The following is an 18,977-nucleotide window of genomic DNA, read 5'->3' as shown; positions in this document are numbered from 1 at the left end:
GTTCCTGGAAAACCCCTTTATATCAAGCCAAGAACCCCTTCCCTCAACCATGCCCATTGCTAAATATTATTTCCCTGGATATACAGTCGCCTGATGGTGCAGCGCCTTCGGCTCTTCAGAAATCAATTATGAAAAAACACAAAAATGATTTCCCGAAAGCCAAAATGTGTCTAGTCATTCAGGTTTACATTAAACGCTTTAAACATAATTTCCAGATTCATCAGCTTCCTCCAGTAAGTTCCTCTGGATATATTCCATCAAGGTGACAATTACATGAAGTATTAATATCTGATATTCAGAATGTGAGGTCTATTTGGCCAAGCAGTGAAAAAGTTGAGATATGAAGAAGAATAACACAACATCTTTAACTCCAAGTAGTGTTTAGGCTCTGAGCCAACTTGTAGATGCTCCAGTAATTCGGAGGGGTCACACTATGCCTGGAGTAATGTTTTTCTTTACTTTATAACATAAGCTCATGAGTCATCAGATGAGCCATAACTATTCAGACATAGAGTTGTAATTGAATCCAGCCCAACTTCGCTACTCAGGTCTTCTCACAATAAGTATAACTATAGAAATTTAATTCTTCTGCTTGCTGTATTTCTGAGGGCTCTTAGCCTGAGCCTGGGAGGATTTGCACCCACCACTGCAGCTTTGATGCATTCCTGTGTGTATATATATATATATATATATATATATATATATATATATATATATATATATATATATTTATATACACTACCGTTCAAAAGTTTAGGGTCACTTAGAAATTTCCTTATTTTTGAAAGAGAAGCACAGTTTTTTTCAATGAAGATAACATTAAATTAATCAAAAATACACTCTATACATTGTTAATGTGCTAAATGACTATTCTAGCTGCAAACTTCTGGTTTTTAATGCAATATCTACATAGGTGTATAGAGGCCCATTTCCAGCAACCATCTTTTCCTTTTATTAGCCAGTCTCAGATATGGCTTTTTCTTTGCCACTCTGCCCTGAAGGCCAGCATCCCGGAGTCGCCTCTTCACTGAAGACGTTGACACTGGCGTTTTGCGGGTACTATTTAATGAAGCTGCCAGTTGAGGACCTGTGAGGCGTCTATTTCTCAAACTAGAGACTCTAATGTACTTGTCTTGTTGCTCAGTTGTGCAGCGGGGCCTCCCACTTCTCTTTCTACTCTGGTTAGAGCCTGTTTGTGCTGTCCTCTGAAGGGAGTAGTACACACCGTTGTAGGAAATCTTCAGTTTATTGGCAATTTCTCGCATGGAATAGCCTTTATTTCTAAGAACAAGAATAGACTGTCGAGTTTCACATGAAAGCTATCTTTTTCTAGCCATTTTGAGAGTTTAATCGAACCCACAAATGTAATGCTCCAGATTCTCAACTAGCTCAAAGGAAGGTCAGTTTTATAGCTCCTCTAAACAGCAAAACTGTTTACAGCGGTGCTAACATAATTGCACAAGGGTTTTCAAGTGTTTTCTAATCATCCATTAGCCTTCTAACACAGTTAGCAAACACAATGTACCATTAGAACACTGGAGTGATGGTTGCTGGAAATGGGCCTCTATACACCTATGTAGATATTGCATTAAAAACCAGACGTTTGCAGCTAGAATAGTCATTTAGCACATTAACAATGTATAGAGTGTATTTCTGATTAATTTAATGTTATCTTCATTGAAAAAAACGGTGCTTTTCTTTCAAAAATAAGAATTTCTAAGTGACCCTAAACTTTTGAACGGTAGTGTATATATATTTATATATATATATATATATATATATATATATGGAAACGTAATTTTTTTCTGAACTAATATATCCTTCATGTTTACATGACCAATCCCGTAATCATAGGACATTAACAGGATGCACTAGCAGTCCAAACTAGTAATAGGTTTTTGAATTGTGCGTCAACATAGCCTTAGAGGCTATGTACACCTTTGAAATTGTTTTTTTTTTTTTAAATAAAAATGTCAGTGTGATTGGTGCATTTTTCTAAATACTTTTTAGATTTTGTTATTGTTTTACTTTTTGAGATACAGTTGCTTTGTATGCTGGATATCGTGAGCTGAGACCTGTATCCATCCGTCCGCGGGACTAACGGGTTCAGTAAAAATGGGTCCTGTGTGTCTCTGACACGCTGGATCCACCTGTTATCCATCACATATAAGTGCATAATGCAGGACTGATGGATTCAGGTCTTAGCAAAAGATACAGCTGCTCTGGATACAGGATACAAAGCAGCTGTATTTCAAAAAGTAACAATAATTTTTATTAAAAACTATTTAGAAAGTTGCACAAAACACAATGATAGACATTTTTATATAAAAAAAGGATTTCATAGGTTTGCGTAGCCATTTAAAACTACATTGTCCATTTCTATAAATGTCAACACTTATTGCGTCCTACTGTAATAGACAGTTCAATGTATTACCGTGTGATGGGAGAACAGATGGTCTTTGTTATATGAAATGTAGGCTGCATAACACTGATTTCGGGAACTTCTGGTTTATGTCATGTGATAATTTCGGTAAGGGCTATATCAGAGACGTAGCTAGGGGTTTAACACAGGGGCGGCGAAACATATCTGAGTGGGCCCAACCCCAGTTGGCCCCCCCAATGCATATTTACAACTGCAGAAGCGCAAGCTAATCATAGTGGTTATCATTGTAAATGAGCAGGAATTCTGTACTGTATACGCTGCTATATTATCCATGATGTATAAAAGTTTGAGAGCAGTATAAAAGGCTGTCTTAAATACATTACATACTGTATGTATAGCCGAGTTTAAATGCTGTCTACTACATTATGCATAACAGTACAAAAGAAGGGGACTATTAGGGTATGTTCACACGCTTAGCAAAAAACGTCTGAAAATACGGAACTGTTTTTAAGGGAAAACAGCTCCTACAGTTCAGACTTTTTTAAGCCACTCGCGTTGTTCGCAGCGTTTTTTACGGCCGTTTTTGGAGCGGTTTTCTATAGAGTCAATGAAAAACGGCTCCAAAAACATCCCAAGAAGCTACCTGCACTCCTTTTTCACGCAGCCGTTTTTCAAAACGGCCGCGTAAAAAAACCGGCTCTCCGGAACAGAACGCCGTTTTTCCCATTGAAATCAATGGGCAGATGTTTGGAGGCGTTCGACTTGAGATTTTTTGGCCGTTGTGTTTGATGGCCCGAAAAACGGGCGAAAAAAGGCCGTGTAAACATACCCTTACATTAAGAATGATTAACAGAAGACACGGCAGCCGTCTCAATATCGGAGACACATCCTAATCTATAGAAGTTTAATAGCAGACTATAATACCAGGTCAAAGGAGATACACATCCAAACAAACATGATACTTAAAAGCAGTAGACTAGCCAAATATAAGCAAGTGGAACATCGGCTCTAACCCATCACATAAACCTTATCATATACAAATCCCATAAGCATTGCAGGTGAGCGGCTAGAAGTACATTTACAATTAGGCCTACAGCATGCAACTATTATAATTCAGATAGAAAAACACTTTAATAGATTCATAAAAAATACATTTAAAAAACATGTTACTCGGTATATACAGGGATGGAAGGGGGTTGTGTACAGGGATGATGGGGGTTATATACAATTATATACAGGGATGATAGTGGGTATTGTACAGGGATGATGGGGGTTATATACATGGATGATGGCTGCTTCAGGCTGGTATATACAGGCTGGTATATACAGGTTTTATGGGGGTTATATACAGTGATAATGGGGGTTATATACAGTTATAAACAGGGATGATGGTTGAGATATATATAGAAATGATGGGGGTTATATACAGGGATAATGGGTAGTCCAGCCATCATCCCTGTATTAACCCCCATCATCCCTGTTTAAAGCAGCCATTATCCCTGTATAATTTCACAACGGGATACATCAGGGAGGGGTGCTTGCTCACGTTCTCCTCACAGGCAGGCAGGCTTCTTCTGTTCCTGGCGGGCAGCGTTAGAAGCGTGCACTAGCAGACGTGCCTAGTGTGCGCACATCAAAACTGGCAGGTACGTGATTAACACAGTTTACATACGTTCGTGTTCGTGTTATTCTAGAGTGGAATCTGGAAGCTATAAAGCTGTCCATGAAAGTTATGGAGACGTGGGAAAGAGAAGAATGTGCTTGAGATTTATTTATCTGTTATTGGTGTTAAATATTTTTCTAGAGTAGCTCCAGTTTCAACTCCGGCTTCCAAATACAAGAACTCTTCAACTGTTTATTAGTTATGGGTTTGACTTCTGCCGGCCTATCTTCACCTTGCTTGTGTGTATCTTCCTTGTTTTGTATCCTAGATTGAAACATGTCTTCTTGGCTACCGAGCAATGACCATCTTTTTGATCTTCCTCCTTGGAGAGGTCTTATCATCCACTCAAGAGGTAAGATGATTGGTGAAATAATGTTTAGTACATTGCTACATCATTGACTTCTGGCCTTCACCTAGATTTGATTTTTGTGTCAGAGTTACAACTTGTGGTCCAATGTTTTTGATTTTGGCTTTCTGTATAGTTAGCAGGAAGCTGCTTAGGGGCCCTCGAAGAGAAGCGCCCAGCACTGGCAGGCCCCATCCCCTTTACTACAGGATGAGAGGACCTGTGAAGGACTCCCCTCTCCATGGGAAATGCATTTTTAGCAAACAAGGGAATGGGGAATTGTTACAAGGTTTATAGAAACATGCGAAGGGGGAAAAATACAAGGTGCTACTGTCTTGGGTGGCAAAATCTGACACTATTGTGGGGGCAGATTTTTATCTTTGCTATGAGCCTCCTCTTTTCTATGTGCACCGCTGATAATTACATATCTTATGTTGGGCTCCTGGCATATTCAGACGCAATAATACCTTACTTTTTTAGAAACCACTACTAAGGTTTCTCTCCGACAGACCTGTTTCTTTGGGCTCTAAAAATGTTGGGGATACTGTAATAAAGGATCTAGTATAATGAGAAAATGAAAATTTGTCGTTGTAATGTAGTTGGGTACATAAGTGTAGTGTAATGACGGGGGTAGGGAAACGGACAAGTGAGCCCTAATCTACCCGCCACTCTGTCCCTGACTACTTGCAACGACCCGCCCTAGGCGACGGGGTACAACTTGGCGGCGGTCCCTACGCTCAGTAAGTGCACGAGACAAACAGACAAGGGAACACAAAGCAAAGGGAAATGGGGCAGTTGCCCATAGAAACACAGTGAGCAACAAGAGTGGTGAACGAGCCGAGTCAAACCAGGAGTGCACGAGGTACCAAACGCAGAGCAGGAGAGTAGTCAGTAAGCCAGGGTCAGTATGAAGCAGGATCAAATAGTCAGGAGCTGTAGCTGGGCCAGGAAACCACACGAGAAGAATCACAAGCAAAGGAAGAACAGGAAAGGCAGGTATAAATAGACAGAGGGCGGGAGCTAGCTCCGTCTGGCCAGGCTGCGATAGGCTCTCCCACTCCTAAGCCTGCCATCCTGAGTGGTGGAAGATGGAGTCAGTCTCAGAGACATAGACTCAGGTGCAAACGGATTACTTATGGGCGTATACACAGAAGTTGTGCCTGGCAGATCCTTTACATGTAGATAGGATTTTTGTTCAATTCTTGAGAAGTAAATGCTTAATGTTTATTTAAAGTTTTATGTGAGAATAATTATCTTTACCTTCTTGGTTTCAGAACTTATAAATATTTTATAATAAATTAGTAAAATTCCCCAATACATTGACTTAGGCCCCATGCACACGACCGTAAAAAACCTCAGTTTTTGCAGACCGCAACTGCGGTCCGCAAAAACGGACCCATTCACTTTCATTGAACGCGGACACCTTTCCGTAGCACTACGGAAGGGTGTCCGTGCCGTGGAAATGTTCTGGGAATTATGGAACATGTCCGTTCTTTTGCATTTTGCAGGCCGTGCTCCCATACTTTGTATGGGAGCACGGCCCGAAAATGCGGCTGTCAGTCGGCGGCTGGCCGTGCCCGCAATCGCGGGCCGTGATTGCGGGCACGGTCGTGTGCATGGGGCCTTAGACCATTGAAAAATATTCCATTATTGGCACATTAACACCTATTTTCTTACTCAGGTCCTTCATCGTCGAGAGAAGAGAGGAACACGGGCATATAAATGTAATTATGGGCTATTTATTTTTGTCTTGGGTGGGGGCATAAGTGGTTAGATAATGAGAAATAAGATAAAGGGGAAGATATATAGAGTAGTTATGTTGCATGTATGGTGGTCTATTAGCAATGCATGATGTTTGAGGGAGATATTGGATAGCTTTAATCACGTTTGTTTGATGTGCGCTTCGCATGTACGCCAAGAAAATCATAGAGCTCCATTAACCTGACGGGGAGTGTCTGTTAGGCCTCCGTCGGGCCAATATACATCGGTATACCACAGAGAAAAGGTATGGAATAGGGTAGTAGACTGCACTATTCCAAAAATAATTTATATCACGCGGTATATATATTTTTTACAATGAAATCCTATTAGTGACATATCCCACTGTATGCCCAAATAGCGGTATATGTCGCAGCCCTCTGTCAGAGGTATACATCGGGAGCTTTTCACATCGTATACAGTATGTCAAACAGAGAGCAATAGCGTGATGTGAACAGTTCACGACTCCAACACTCACATAGCTTTTTGTGTTACGTTTGGCGTATGCCCCTAGAGTATACGATGAACGCATCCATAGGTTCCCATTTACCTGATGTATGCTAAAAGAGTGTCATTTTGGGCACATGCTTGGGGTACCTCTTTTCATCTGTACTGAAAAGCATAGTCAACTATTTATTTTCAAAGGACCTTAAAGAGGCTCTGTCACCAGATTTTGCAACCCCTATCTGCTATTGCAGCAGATCGGCGCTGCAATGTAGATTACAGTAACGTTTTTATTTTTAAAAAACGAGCATTTTTGGCCAAGTTATGACCATTTTTGTATTTATGCAATTGAGGCTTGCAAAAGTACAACTGGGCGTGTTGAAAAGTAAAAGTACAACTGGGCGTGTATTATGTGCGTACATCGGGGCGTTTTTACTACTTTTACTAGCTGGGCGTTCTGATGAGAACACTGGCGTAGCTATAGGGGTCGCAGCGGTCGCAATTGCGACCGGGCCCCGAAGCCAGGGGGGCCCACGGCCCCCCGCACCACATCAATAAAAAGTTACTATAGTAACTCGGGCCGTGGGCCCCTGTTACTATAGTAACATACTTTACTTACCTACCTGGTTCCGGATGGCAGCGGAGGTCCTGAGGTCAGGCGCTGTGCGCAGCGCATGACGTCACAGCGCTATGCGCCGCGCACAGCATCGAGACGACAGAACTCCCGCCGCGGCCGAAGAGGAAGGTAAGGTTAGCCCTGACTGGCGGGGTCCGACTCACGGGACCCGCCAATCAGCTGTTTTGAAGGGGCCGCAGCACTTGTACGAGAGCTGCTCCCCTTCATTCCTGTCACTTCATTCCGGTCACACTGTGAATCGGTGTTGGCGATTCACAGTGTGCGCAAGTAGTGAAATGAAGGGGAAGCAGCTCTCATACGCGGCCCCTTCAAAACAGCTGATTTGCGGGTCCCGGGCGACACATCAGCTATTGATGGCCTATCCTGTGGATAGGCCATCAATGTTTAGGGACTGCACAACCCCTAAGCCTACGATGTAGCAGGCTTAGGGAGCCCATGAGACAGGATCACAGATTGTGTGATCCTGTCTGCTGGGCCCTGTATCTAAGCCAATCACATGGTAGGCTTAGATACATGGCCCATGTGTGATCTTGTCTGGTGGGCCCTGTATCTAAGCCAATCACATGGTAGGCTTAGATACATGGCCCATGCGTGATCCTGTCTGCTGGGCCCTGTATCTAAGCCAATCACATGGTAGGCTTAGATACATGGCCCATGTGTGATCCTGTCTGCTGGGCCCTGTAGCTAAGCCTACCACACTAGGTTTAGATACAGGGCCCCAGCACACAGTAATCTTATACTGTATAAGATTACTGTCTGCTGGACCCTGTATCTAAGCCTACCTTGTGGTAGGCTTAGATACAGGGTCCCACAGACAGTATCACACATGGGCCCTGTATCTAAGCCTAACACATGTTACTAATCATTTTTTGTGTGTTTTCTTACAGGTTCGGTCGTTGGACTACGTCGGATTCCAGGACTACTTCGATGACAGCTTTTTCTTTATTATCAATAAAATGGTTAATGAGGGTTGTGTGTTTTTTTTTTTTTATTTCAATAAAATATTTTTTATATGTCTTTGTGTTTTTTTTTAAACTATATTACTACCGCCTTAGTAATGGCCGCCGGCTGATTGACAGCATCCATTGCTAAGGCGGGGCTTAGTGTTAGCCGATGCAGAGGTGAACACTAACCCCCTTTATTACCCCGGTACCCACCGCCACCAGGGGTGCTGGGAAGAGCCGGGTACGATCCAGTACTTGACCATCTGTAGTGATGGTCGGCCACTGGGGTGGCCGCAGGCTGGTATTATCAGGAGGAGAAAGGCCAAAAGCAGTGGCCCTTCCTACCCTGGTGATGCTAGGCTGCTGCTGCTTTATTGTGTCTGGCTGGTTATGAAAAATGGGGGGGACCCCACGTCATTTAAAAAAAAAAAAAAAAAAATTGGGAAAGAACGATGTGGGGTCCCCCCCCAATTTTCATAACCAGCCAGATGCAACACAGCAGCAGCAGGCAGCATTACCAGGGTGGGAAGGGCCACGGTTTTTGGCCTTCCCCAGCCTAATACTACCAGCCTGCGGCCACCCCAGTGCCTGCACGTCACTACAGATGGTCGGGTACTGGTTCGTACCCGGCTCTTCCCAGCACCCCCGGTGGCGGTGGGTACCGGGGTAATAATGGGGGTTAGTGTTAGCCTCTGCACCGGCTAACATTAAGCCCCGCCTTAGTAATGGAGGTTGTCAATCAGCCAGCGGCCATTACTAAGGCGGTGATAATAAAGTTTAAAAAGATACAAGCACATAGAAAAATATTTTATTGAAATAAAAAAACACAACCCTCATTAACCATTTTATTGAGAATAAAAAAAACGCCGTCATTGAAGTCCTCGTATCCGAAGTCCAACAACCGAACTTGTAAAAAAACACAAACACACAAAAATAAACAGTAACACATAAAGAAGCAAAATTATTATTCTTACCTGTCCTGGGTCCAGCGCTGGAGCCGCAATGTCAGCAAGCTGGGCCCTGTATCTAATCCGATCATGTGTGATACTGTCTGCTGAGCCACTGAATCTAATCCTATCATGTGTGATACTGTCTGCTGAGCCACTGTATCTAATCCTATCATGTGTGATACTGTCTGCTGGGCCCTGTATCTAATCCAATCATGTGTGATACTGTCTGCTGAGCTGTGTATCTAATCCAATCATGTGTGATACTGTCTGCTGGGCCCTGTATCTAATCATATCTTGTGTGATACTGTCTGCTGAGCTGTGTATCTAATCCTATCATGTGTGGTACTGTCTCTGAGCCACTGTATCTAATCCTATCATGTGTGATACTGTCTGCTGAGCTGTGTATCTAATCCTATCATGTGTGATACTGTCTGCTCAGCCACTGTATCTAATCCTATCATGTGTGATACAGTCTGCTGGGCCCTATATCTAATCCTATCATGTGTGATACTGTCTGCTGAGCCACTGTATCTAATCCTATCATGTGTGATACTGCCTTCTGAGCCACTGTATCTAATCCTATCCTGTGTGATACTGTCTGCTGAGCCACTGTATCTAATCCTATCCATAGTTTATAGGGTCGTAGTGCTATAGATATGCTATGCTGTCTAATATACACCCTTTTTTTTGGGCGGACACATATGTATTGGGGCTATTTCCCTGACATTTTAAGCCCTGAGGGTATGTTCACACGGCAGCGTCTGTTCAGGAGAAAACAGCACCGTAATTTCAGCCGTAATGGCATGTGCAGGCGTCTTTCGCTGCGTCCATTACGGACGTAATTGAAGCTGTTTTTCTATGGAGTCCATGGAAAACGGCTCCATTTACGTCTGAAGAAGTGACAGGCACTTCTTTGACGCGGGCGTCTTTTTTACGCGCCACCTTTTGACAGCGGCGCGTAAAAAAAAATGACCGTCGGCACAGAACATCGTAAGACCCATTCTAATGAATGGGCAGATGTTTGCCAACGCTTTTGAGCCGCATTTTCGGACGTAATTCAATGCTAAAAGGCCCGAATTACGTCCGTAAATAGGGTGTGTGAACCCAGCCTTAGTGACGCCCCCGGCTGCTAGTGCTGCATTGTTGGGTTACTTAGGAGACCCAGCGATGCAGCTGAAAGCTGCGGACCGTCGGCCATGAGAATTCTTGCATCGGGGCCCATGAGCCTTTAGCTACGCCCCTGGATGAGAAGTATCATCCACTTCTCTTCAGAACGCCCAGCTTCTGGCAGTGCAGACACACAGCGTGTTCTCGAGAGATCACGCTGTGACGTCACTCACAGGTCCTGCATCGTGTCGGCCACATTGGCACCAGAGGCTACAGTTGATTCTGCAGCAGCATCAGCGTTTGCAGGTAAGTAGCTACATCGATTTACCTGCAAACGCCGATGCTGCTGCAGAATCATCTGTAGCCTCTGGTGCCGATGTGTCCTCGCTCGTCCGACACGATGCAGGACCTGGGGAAGTGACGTCACAGCGTGATCTCTCGAGAACACGCTGTGTGTCTGCACTGCCAGAAGCTGGGCGTTCTGAAGAGAAGTGGATGATACTTCTCATCAGAACACCCAGCTAGTAAAAGTAGTAAAAACGCCCCGATGTACGCACATAATACACGCCCAGTTGTACTTTTACTTTTCAACACGCCCAGTTGTACTTTTGCAAGCCTCATTTGCATAAATACAAAAATGGTCATAACTTGGCCAAAAATGCTCGTTTTTTAAAAATAAAAACGTTACTGTAATCTACATTGCAGCGCCGATCTGCTGCAATAGCAGATAGGGGTTGCAAAATCTGGTGACAGAGCCTCTTTAAAATTGACTTAAAGGGATACTCCGGACAAAACAAAACTTTACCATGTGTACCATTATGGTATTCCATGTGTCAGTCTCTCACCTGTTATTTCTATCTCTATATATCAGACTGGGATGGTTGCTTAGCAGCAATGTGAATTAGGCTTGGTGACACGCTTTCTCTACTTGAGTCTATGGAGATCTGTGTGTCACCCATCACAGGCATCAGCAGTTCCTGTACCACCTTGTTTTGCATAGGGGGGGACGGGACAGAAACTTCTATCATCGGCTGCCACTGATACTTAGACAGGTTCCTGTCACACAGGCGTAATGTAGAATAATATAGTGCAGCCTCCCTGTCTGTATACTTACGGTTTCTCAGCTTATTTAGGAGAATATAGAGAATGATAATCACAGTGTCCCCCAGCATGCAGAAATGGTATGGTCTTTAGCTGGTCAGGTGATGCCGTGCTAAAGCATCATGGGATTGATAGCAAAGCAGGGAGGAAGAGGAAGCTGGGGAAATCTAAAAATCAAAACGAGGCTTTTTTAAAGCACAGACAAGGCAGCAGTTCAAAAAGTAAGTACAGTATATATATATATATATATATATATATATTATTTTTTTATTTTTTTATATATATTGTCACGATCTGTGGGTATGTGGACCCGCTAGGCCGCACCACTGTAGCGGAGTAGCAGCTGGCCAAACAACAGAGTACCCAATCAATACAAAGTCCAGCACAAGGGTACCTGAAATAGTCCAGACAGTCGTAGCGGCTAGGCACAGATGGAACTTTGACGGCAGAGGATGCCACACGTGGCGGGGGATATCAGGCGTGGCAGATGACACCAAACGTGGTGTACGACAGCAGGCATGACCGATGCCACAACATTACACCAAAACTCGATAGGGCTCAGGAACCAACACAGCAGAGGATACAGGAACAGGTAATAGGGCACGGGACAATTTGCTAAGACTAACATGGGAAAACGCAACAACCCTCAGGCAAGGAGTAGAAGGGCAGAGCCCTTTTTATAGTCCAGGGTGATCATGGGCTAATTGGTGATTTTTTACATGAGCGTGCGCATCCTACGGGACACAGCATAGCAGAGCAGAAGTGAGTGCTGGCATCTCCTAGGAAGGAGATGTCGGCCAGTACTCACAGTTCCATGGCCGCGGCCGCCGAGGGGTGAGTAGGACCTGCGTTCCATGGCCGTGGACGCTACAATGTGCCTCATCTTATGCCCCCTCTTCTTGGAACCAGAGCAAGAGAAAAACTTCTTAATGATTGTAGGGGCATTAAGGTTTTCTTCTGTCTCCCAGGACCTCTCCTCAGGACCAAACCCTCACCAGTCCACCAAATAGAAAGTCCTTCCTCCTACCCTCTTGCAGTCCAGGATCTCCTTCACCTCAAACACATCGGATGAACCTCTGGGAGAAACTGCGAGACTAGGAGTCTTACTGTAGTGGTTCAGGACCACAGGTTTTAGGAGGGACACTTGAAAGGAGTTGGGGATTCTGAGGGTAGGAGGCAGCTGAAGCTTATAGGAGACAGGGCTTATCTGTTGTAGTATCTCAAAGGGTCCGAGGAACCTGGGAGCAAACTTGTACGAAGGCACCTTCAAATGGATATTCCTTGAGGACAGCCAGACTTTGGTACATGGAAGAAACTGTGGCGGCTCTCTTCTCCTAGTATCTGCTTTTCGCTTCATGCGATCGACTGCCAGCAGAATGGAGGACCGAGTCTGTTGCCAGATTTGCAGAAAGTCCCCAAGTACAGAGTCAGATGCGTGTACCTGGGAAGTAGCTGAAACAGGGAGAGGAACTCGTGGATGTTGGCCGTAGACAATGAATAACATGGTGGAAGCAGTGGACACACTTGTGTGGTTGTTGTATGAGAACTCGGCCCATGGAAGAAGCTCTACCCAGTCATCATGCTGCATGGAGATGAAGTGACGAAGATAATTCTCCATGATCTGGTTACTACTGGTTACTACTCTCGACTTGACCATTGGACTGGGGATGGTAGGCTGAGGAAAAGTCCAACTTCACATCCAGTAGTTTACAGAGAGCTCTCCAGAATTTCGAGGTGAACTGAACCCCATGATCAGACACGCTATGAAGGGGCAAGCCATCCAAGTGGAAGATGTGCTGAATGAAGATATTAGCCAGTCGAGGAGCAGAAGGTAGGTGTCACGGTCACAGGGTATGTGGACTCACTAGGCCGCTCCGCCATAGCGGGGAGGCAGCTGACCAGGTCACAATCTATACTAAAGTCAATAGCAGATAGCAATGCTTGGGTACCTGAACTAGTCCAGACTGTGGTTGTGGCTTCAGAACGGATGGAGGCCGGTGCGGCAGGTAGCGCCAGACATGGCGGGCAGTATCCGATGTAGCAGAAGACACTGGACGTGGCAGAAGACACTGGACGTGGCAAACGACACGGGATGTGGCAGAAGACACTGGACGTGGCAGAAGACACTGGACGTGGCAGTAGACACTGGACGTGGCAAACGACACTGGACGTGGCAAACGATACTGCATGTGGCAAACGACAGCAGGTGCAGTAGACACGACTCCAACACTGGTAGGCACAGGAACAAGAACAATACGGAATACAGGAATGGGTAACAGGGCACGGGTAACAACTGGAACGGGGAAACACTAAGGGACCATTTGCGAGACAGACTGGGATAGACTAACAATGCTCAGGCAAGGATCAGAAGGCCTGGGACCTTCTTATAGACCAGGAAATCAGGGCAGTTGATGATGATGACGATTTCCTTTGTGCGCGCGCTGGCCCTTTAAGGCCGGGCACGAGCGTGCGCGCGCACCCTACGGGACACATCAGAACAGAGCGGAAGTGAGCACTGGCGTCTCCTAGGAAGGAGATGGGGACCAGCGCTCACGGATCCATGGCTGCGGGCGTCGGGAGGTGAGTAAACCCGACGGCCCGCGGCCATGGACGCTACAGTAGGCCAGTCAGCGGAACAAAATGAGCCATCTTGGAGAACTGATCCACCACCCAGACCGTATTGCATCCTGCTGAGGGAGGAAGGTCTGTGACAAAGTCCATTGCAATATGCTGCCAGGGGGAGTTGGGCACAGGCAGAGGTTGGAGCAGACCAGCGGGCTTGGAGTGAGCAACTTTGTTAGAAGAATACACAGTGCAGGAAGAGACAAAGTCCACAACATACTTGGGCAGCGTGGACCACCAGAAATGACGAGTTATCAGGTCTCGAGTCTCACGAACACCCACATGTCCAGCGAGTTTGGAGCAGTGTCCCCAGCGAAGGATTCTCCTCCTGTCTGCCAATCGCACAAAAGTCCTCCACGGAGGGATGTCTGTAACTTGCAGTGGATTAGCCGTAATAATGCAGGACAGGTTTCTGATACATTGTGGGTCTCCACAATGTCCTTTGTTTCAAACGACCTGGATAGGGCATCAGCCCTCACATTTTTATCAACAGGAAGGTAGTGGAATACAAATTGGAAACGAGTGAAGAACAGCGACCACCTGGCTTGACGGGGGTTTAGCCGTTGAGCTGACTGGAGATAAGTGAGGTTCTTGTGGTCGGTGTATATCAGGATGGGATGAGCTGTGCCCTCTAGCAGATTTCTCCACAACTCCAGCGCCAATTTGATGGCCAATAGCTTCTGATCCCCAATAGAGTAATTCCGCTCAGCGGAGGAAAAAAGTCTTGAGTAATAGCCACACACCACTGCCTTTCCGTTGAAGTTTCTGTGGTATAGGAGTGCACCTGCACCAACAGAGGAAGCGTCTACCTCCAAGGAGAACTGTCGGAAGACGTCCGGATGATGGAGGATTGAGGCTGAGGTAAAGGCACTCTTGAGGCTATTAAATGCAGATTCTGACTCTGGAGTCCACAGTTTGGCATTCACACCCTTCTTGGTAAGGGTAGAGATGGGAGCCGTGAGTGATGAGAAGTTTGGGATAAACTGCCGGTAGAAGTTGGCGAATCCCAAAAAACGCTGTATGGACCGCAGGCCCTGAGGACGTGGCCATTCCAGGATGGACTTTACTTTCTCCGGGTCCATCTTGAGACTTTGATCCGCGATGATGTAGCCCAAGAATGGCAGAGAATTTTTTTCAAAGACGCACTTCTCCAGCTTGGCATACAGACGATTCTCCCTTAATTGCAGCAGAACTTGACGAACATGCCTACGATGAGTCGTCGGATCTGAAGAGAAAATCAAAATATAATCGAGATAGACCACAACACAGACATAGAGGAGATCTCGGAAGATATCATTGACGAATTCCTGAAATACCGCGGGAGCGTTACAGAGAACGAAGGGCATCACCAGGTATTCGTAGTGCTCATCTTGAGTGTTGAATGCCGTCTTCCACTTGTCACCTTGACAGATTCAGATCAAATTGTAAGCCCCACGCAAGTCCAGTTTAGAGAAAATCCTTGCTCCTCGTATACGGTCAAACAGTTCGGATATTAGTGGCAACTGGTATTTGTTCTTGACCGTGATCTGGTTGAGACCCACGGTAGTCAATGCAGGGTCTTTTTAACGAAGAAGAACCGGGCCGGGGAGGAAGACTTTCGTATGAAACCCCTCTCCAGATTCTTCTTGATATAGGCTGACATGGATTGAGTCTCTAGCAAGGAGAGAGGATATACCAGTCCACATGGGAGGAGAAGCATTTGGAACCAGTTCAATCGGACAGTCATAAGACCGGTGTGGAGGAAGCATCTCAGTCTCCTTTTTGCTGAAAACGTCTGCAAATTGGGAAAAATGAGTAGGTGATACTGAGGCAGAGGAGGCTGGATGGGATGGATCTGTAACAGGCAGCGGTGGGGACATTTGGGACCTTATTGGAGAACTTCTCCTGAATTCCAATCCAGGACTGGAGCATGCAACCTGATCCAAGGCAGGCCCAGTAGAACCAGATTGACGGTTTTATGCAAGACAAGGAAGGTAATCAGTTCAGTATGAAGGACTCCAACTTGGAGCTTCAGTGGCTCGGTCTCAGACACGATCGGATCGGGCAGAGGAAGACCATTCACCGAGGCAACGGCCAAAGTCATCTCCAGAGGAACAGTGGGCAACTGGAGATGATCCAGTAGGTCTTGCTGGATGAAGTTTGCTGCGCATCCTGAGTCCAGATAGGTAGAGACCTGGTGCGTCTTCTCGCCAGACACTATGATCACGGGAATGGACAGTTTGGGTGATAATTTTTTATTTAGTGCCGTTCCACTCAGGGTTGTCTCTCCAACCAATCCTAGGCACTGGAGATTTTTTGGCTTCTGGGGACACAAACGTACAACATGGCTTTCGAGGCCGCAATACAGACAAAGTCCTGAAGTGCGTCTGCGTTGTTTCTCCTGGGTAGACAATTTGACCTGGTCCACCTGCATAGGCTCCTCTGATGGAACAACTGATGTGGACAGTAGAGATTGCTGGAAAGTAGGAGCCAGCCTAGGGAATCTTCTCTCCCGGTGAACCTCTTGGGATCGCTCCCGGATCCTCATGTCAATCTGGGTGGCTAGTAGAATGAGATCATCCAGGGTAGGTGGCAGATCGCGAGCGGCAAGCTCGTCTTTAATCCCAGAAGACAGTTCCTGCCAGAATGTAGCCACCAAGGCCTCGTTGTTCAAGGTTAATTCTGCAGCCAGGCTACGGAACTGAATGGCATACTTGCCCACGGAGATGTCTCCTTGGTGTAGGGTCAGCAGGGATGCAGCAGCAGAAGAAACTCTCCCAGGTTCCCCAAATATAGTACAGAAAGTCTGTAAGAAGCACTGCAAGTCACGGGTCTCTGGTCCCTGATGTTCCCAAACGGTGCTCACTTATGCCAGGGCCTTGCCATGAAGGAGAGAGATTATGAAGACGATCCTTGCGTCATCAGAGGGGAAGACCTTTGCATGTAGTCTGAACTGGATCTGGCACTGGTTCAGAAATCCCCTACAGGACCTCGTGTCTCCGTCATAGCAAGGAGGTAGTGGCAGGGAGCAGCGGGGGTCGGCACTGGTACTGACAGGAGGTGTAGCAGGAGGAACAGCAGAACAGGGTGCTGTGACTGCGGCTTGCGCATCCAGCTGATGTGCAATGGCGTTCACCACCAGGAGGAGTTGGTCTTGTCGTGACTGAAGGTCTCGCATGTCTGCCTACATGGCTTGTGACGTCGTCATGGCCTTCGGTTGACCAGCGGGGTCCATGGCCTGAGCGTACTGTCACTATCCGTGGGTATGTGGACCTATTAGGCCGCACCGCCATAGCGGAGTAGCATCTGGCCAAACAACAGAGTACCCAATCAATACAAATCCAGCACAAGGGTACCTGAAATAGTACAGACAGTGGTAGCGGCTCTGCACAGATGGAACTTTGACGGCAGAGGATGCCACACGACTCCAACCCTCGATAGGGCTCAGGAACCAGCACAGCACAGGATACAGGAACAGGTAGTAGGGCAAGGATAACACTAAGGGACCATTTGTTAAGACTTACATGGGAAAACATAACAACGCTCAGGCAAGGAGTAGAAGGGTAGTGCCCCTTTTATAGTCCAGGGTGATCATGGGCTAATTGGTGATTTTTTAAATGTGCGCGCTGGCCCTACTAGACGCAGCAGAGCAGAGTGGTAGTGAGTGCTGGCGTCTCCTAGGAAGATGTCGGCCAGCGCTCCGAGATCCATGGCCGCGGCCACCGAGGGGTGAGTAGGAACAGCGGTCCGCGGTTGTGGACGATACATATATATATATACACATGGAAAGTTGTGTTTCCACTGGAGGTCTTCTTTAAAGATTTTAAATATGATTATATTTGTAACTAGTGATACAGGTAACAAGGATGGGGCTATGACAAACTCTCAGTATATTTATTCATAAAAAAGTGGGTGTCACAGATGAAAAAGTATAATTGGTAGATTAGCATAATGGACTTCATGAGCTCCAGCACAAGTTTACAACAACTTAGTATAGGTTGTACTTCTTTTAGGTAGAGCTAGCACTGACCATAAAAAGCAACTCCGGTATATACTTCTATTATCAGAATCGCTTGATCCCTTTATGAGCCTGTGTGATCTGATAAAAGAGGAAGGCAGTAGCAGGCAAATCATGAAGGGACCAGTTGAATTGATTCTTCAGGAAAAAGCCTGGAAAATGGTAATTTTGTCAACTTTTCCTTTCTCTACAGCTGTGTGTGTGGAAAAACCATCAGGAAGAATCTACACAGCTGGAGACACCTGGATGCGTCCAGCTGGTCGGAGGGTGGAGTTCTGTCGCTGTGAAGAGGGGCGGCGCAGGTGTCACAGCGTGCCATTCATAGGTAAAGATAAAATGTCACTATGGATACAGGAATGATTGCAAACTTAGCAAGTGGTGTCTGAAGCACTGGACCTGTGGGTTCAAGTCTGACCAGGGCAGCGTATGTTGGACAATCTCTATTCATGTGTCCTACAATAAGTTGGACTGCAGGAGCTGCTCACGCTAACGAGGTTGTCCAAAGAAGATCTGAACCTTTGTACAATGCTACTGACTATGTCAGTGCTAGCCAATAAAAACTCAATGCCTTGCTATCAAAATGTCAACTATCACAGCTCCTATGTGTGTAAGTGCCCTACTGATATTCGAGTACCCAGTTTCTGGTGCCTAGACATTTAGTGTCTTTAACAGTCGCTGGTCGATATGGTTAAAGGGCTTGCGTGAAATTACAAAAAAGGCTCTGCTTTTTTTTGCTAGAAACAGCGCCACTCAAGGGATGTGATTGGTTCTGCAACTTAGCCTCACTAAAATGAATATGTGCAATACCAAACACAGCCTATAGACAAAAAAGGGTTGCTGGTGGAAAAAAAGCAGACTTTTTGTTTTTCTAATCTTATATATAATACCTCAGATGTCTAGTGGTCTTTTACGCACTCATGCTGGCAGCTTATATCAGGAGTGCCATACAAAATGTCTTCTTCAAATACCAATCACTATATCAGACTGCAGTTCTGGGAGGGGAGAACAGAGCGGCTGTCATAGGA

At 45.8% G+C, this 18,977-nt stretch overlaps 1 protein-coding gene across 4 annotated transcripts in view; it reads left to right on the top strand.

The window, feature by feature from the left end:
• Positions 1–18,977, top strand: part of PLAT (plasminogen activator, tissue type) — a 336,360-nt gene that overhangs the window by 300,929 nt on the left and 16,454 nt on the right. For all 4 annotated transcript variants that reach the window (XM_075858921.1, XM_075858922.1, XM_075858923.1 and 1 more), the window contains exons 3-5: positions 4,315–4,398; positions 6,074–6,116; positions 18,146–18,277. In XM_075858921.1, the coding sequence (XP_075715036.1) occupies positions 4,315–4,398; positions 6,074–6,116; positions 18,146–18,277 (259 nt within the window). The remainder of the gene's footprint in view (positions 1–4,314; positions 4,399–6,073; positions 6,117–18,145; positions 18,278–18,977) is intronic.

The sequence above is a fragment of the Rhinoderma darwinii genome, chromosome 3 (genome assembly GCF_050947455.1).
Source record: "Rhinoderma darwinii isolate aRhiDar2 chromosome 3, aRhiDar2.hap1, whole genome shotgun sequence".
Lineage (NCBI taxonomy): Eukaryota > Metazoa > Chordata > Amphibia > Anura > Rhinodermatidae > Rhinoderma > Rhinoderma darwinii.
Note: the sequence above shows the minus strand (reverse complement) of the source record. Positions and strands in the feature narration are given on the sequence as shown.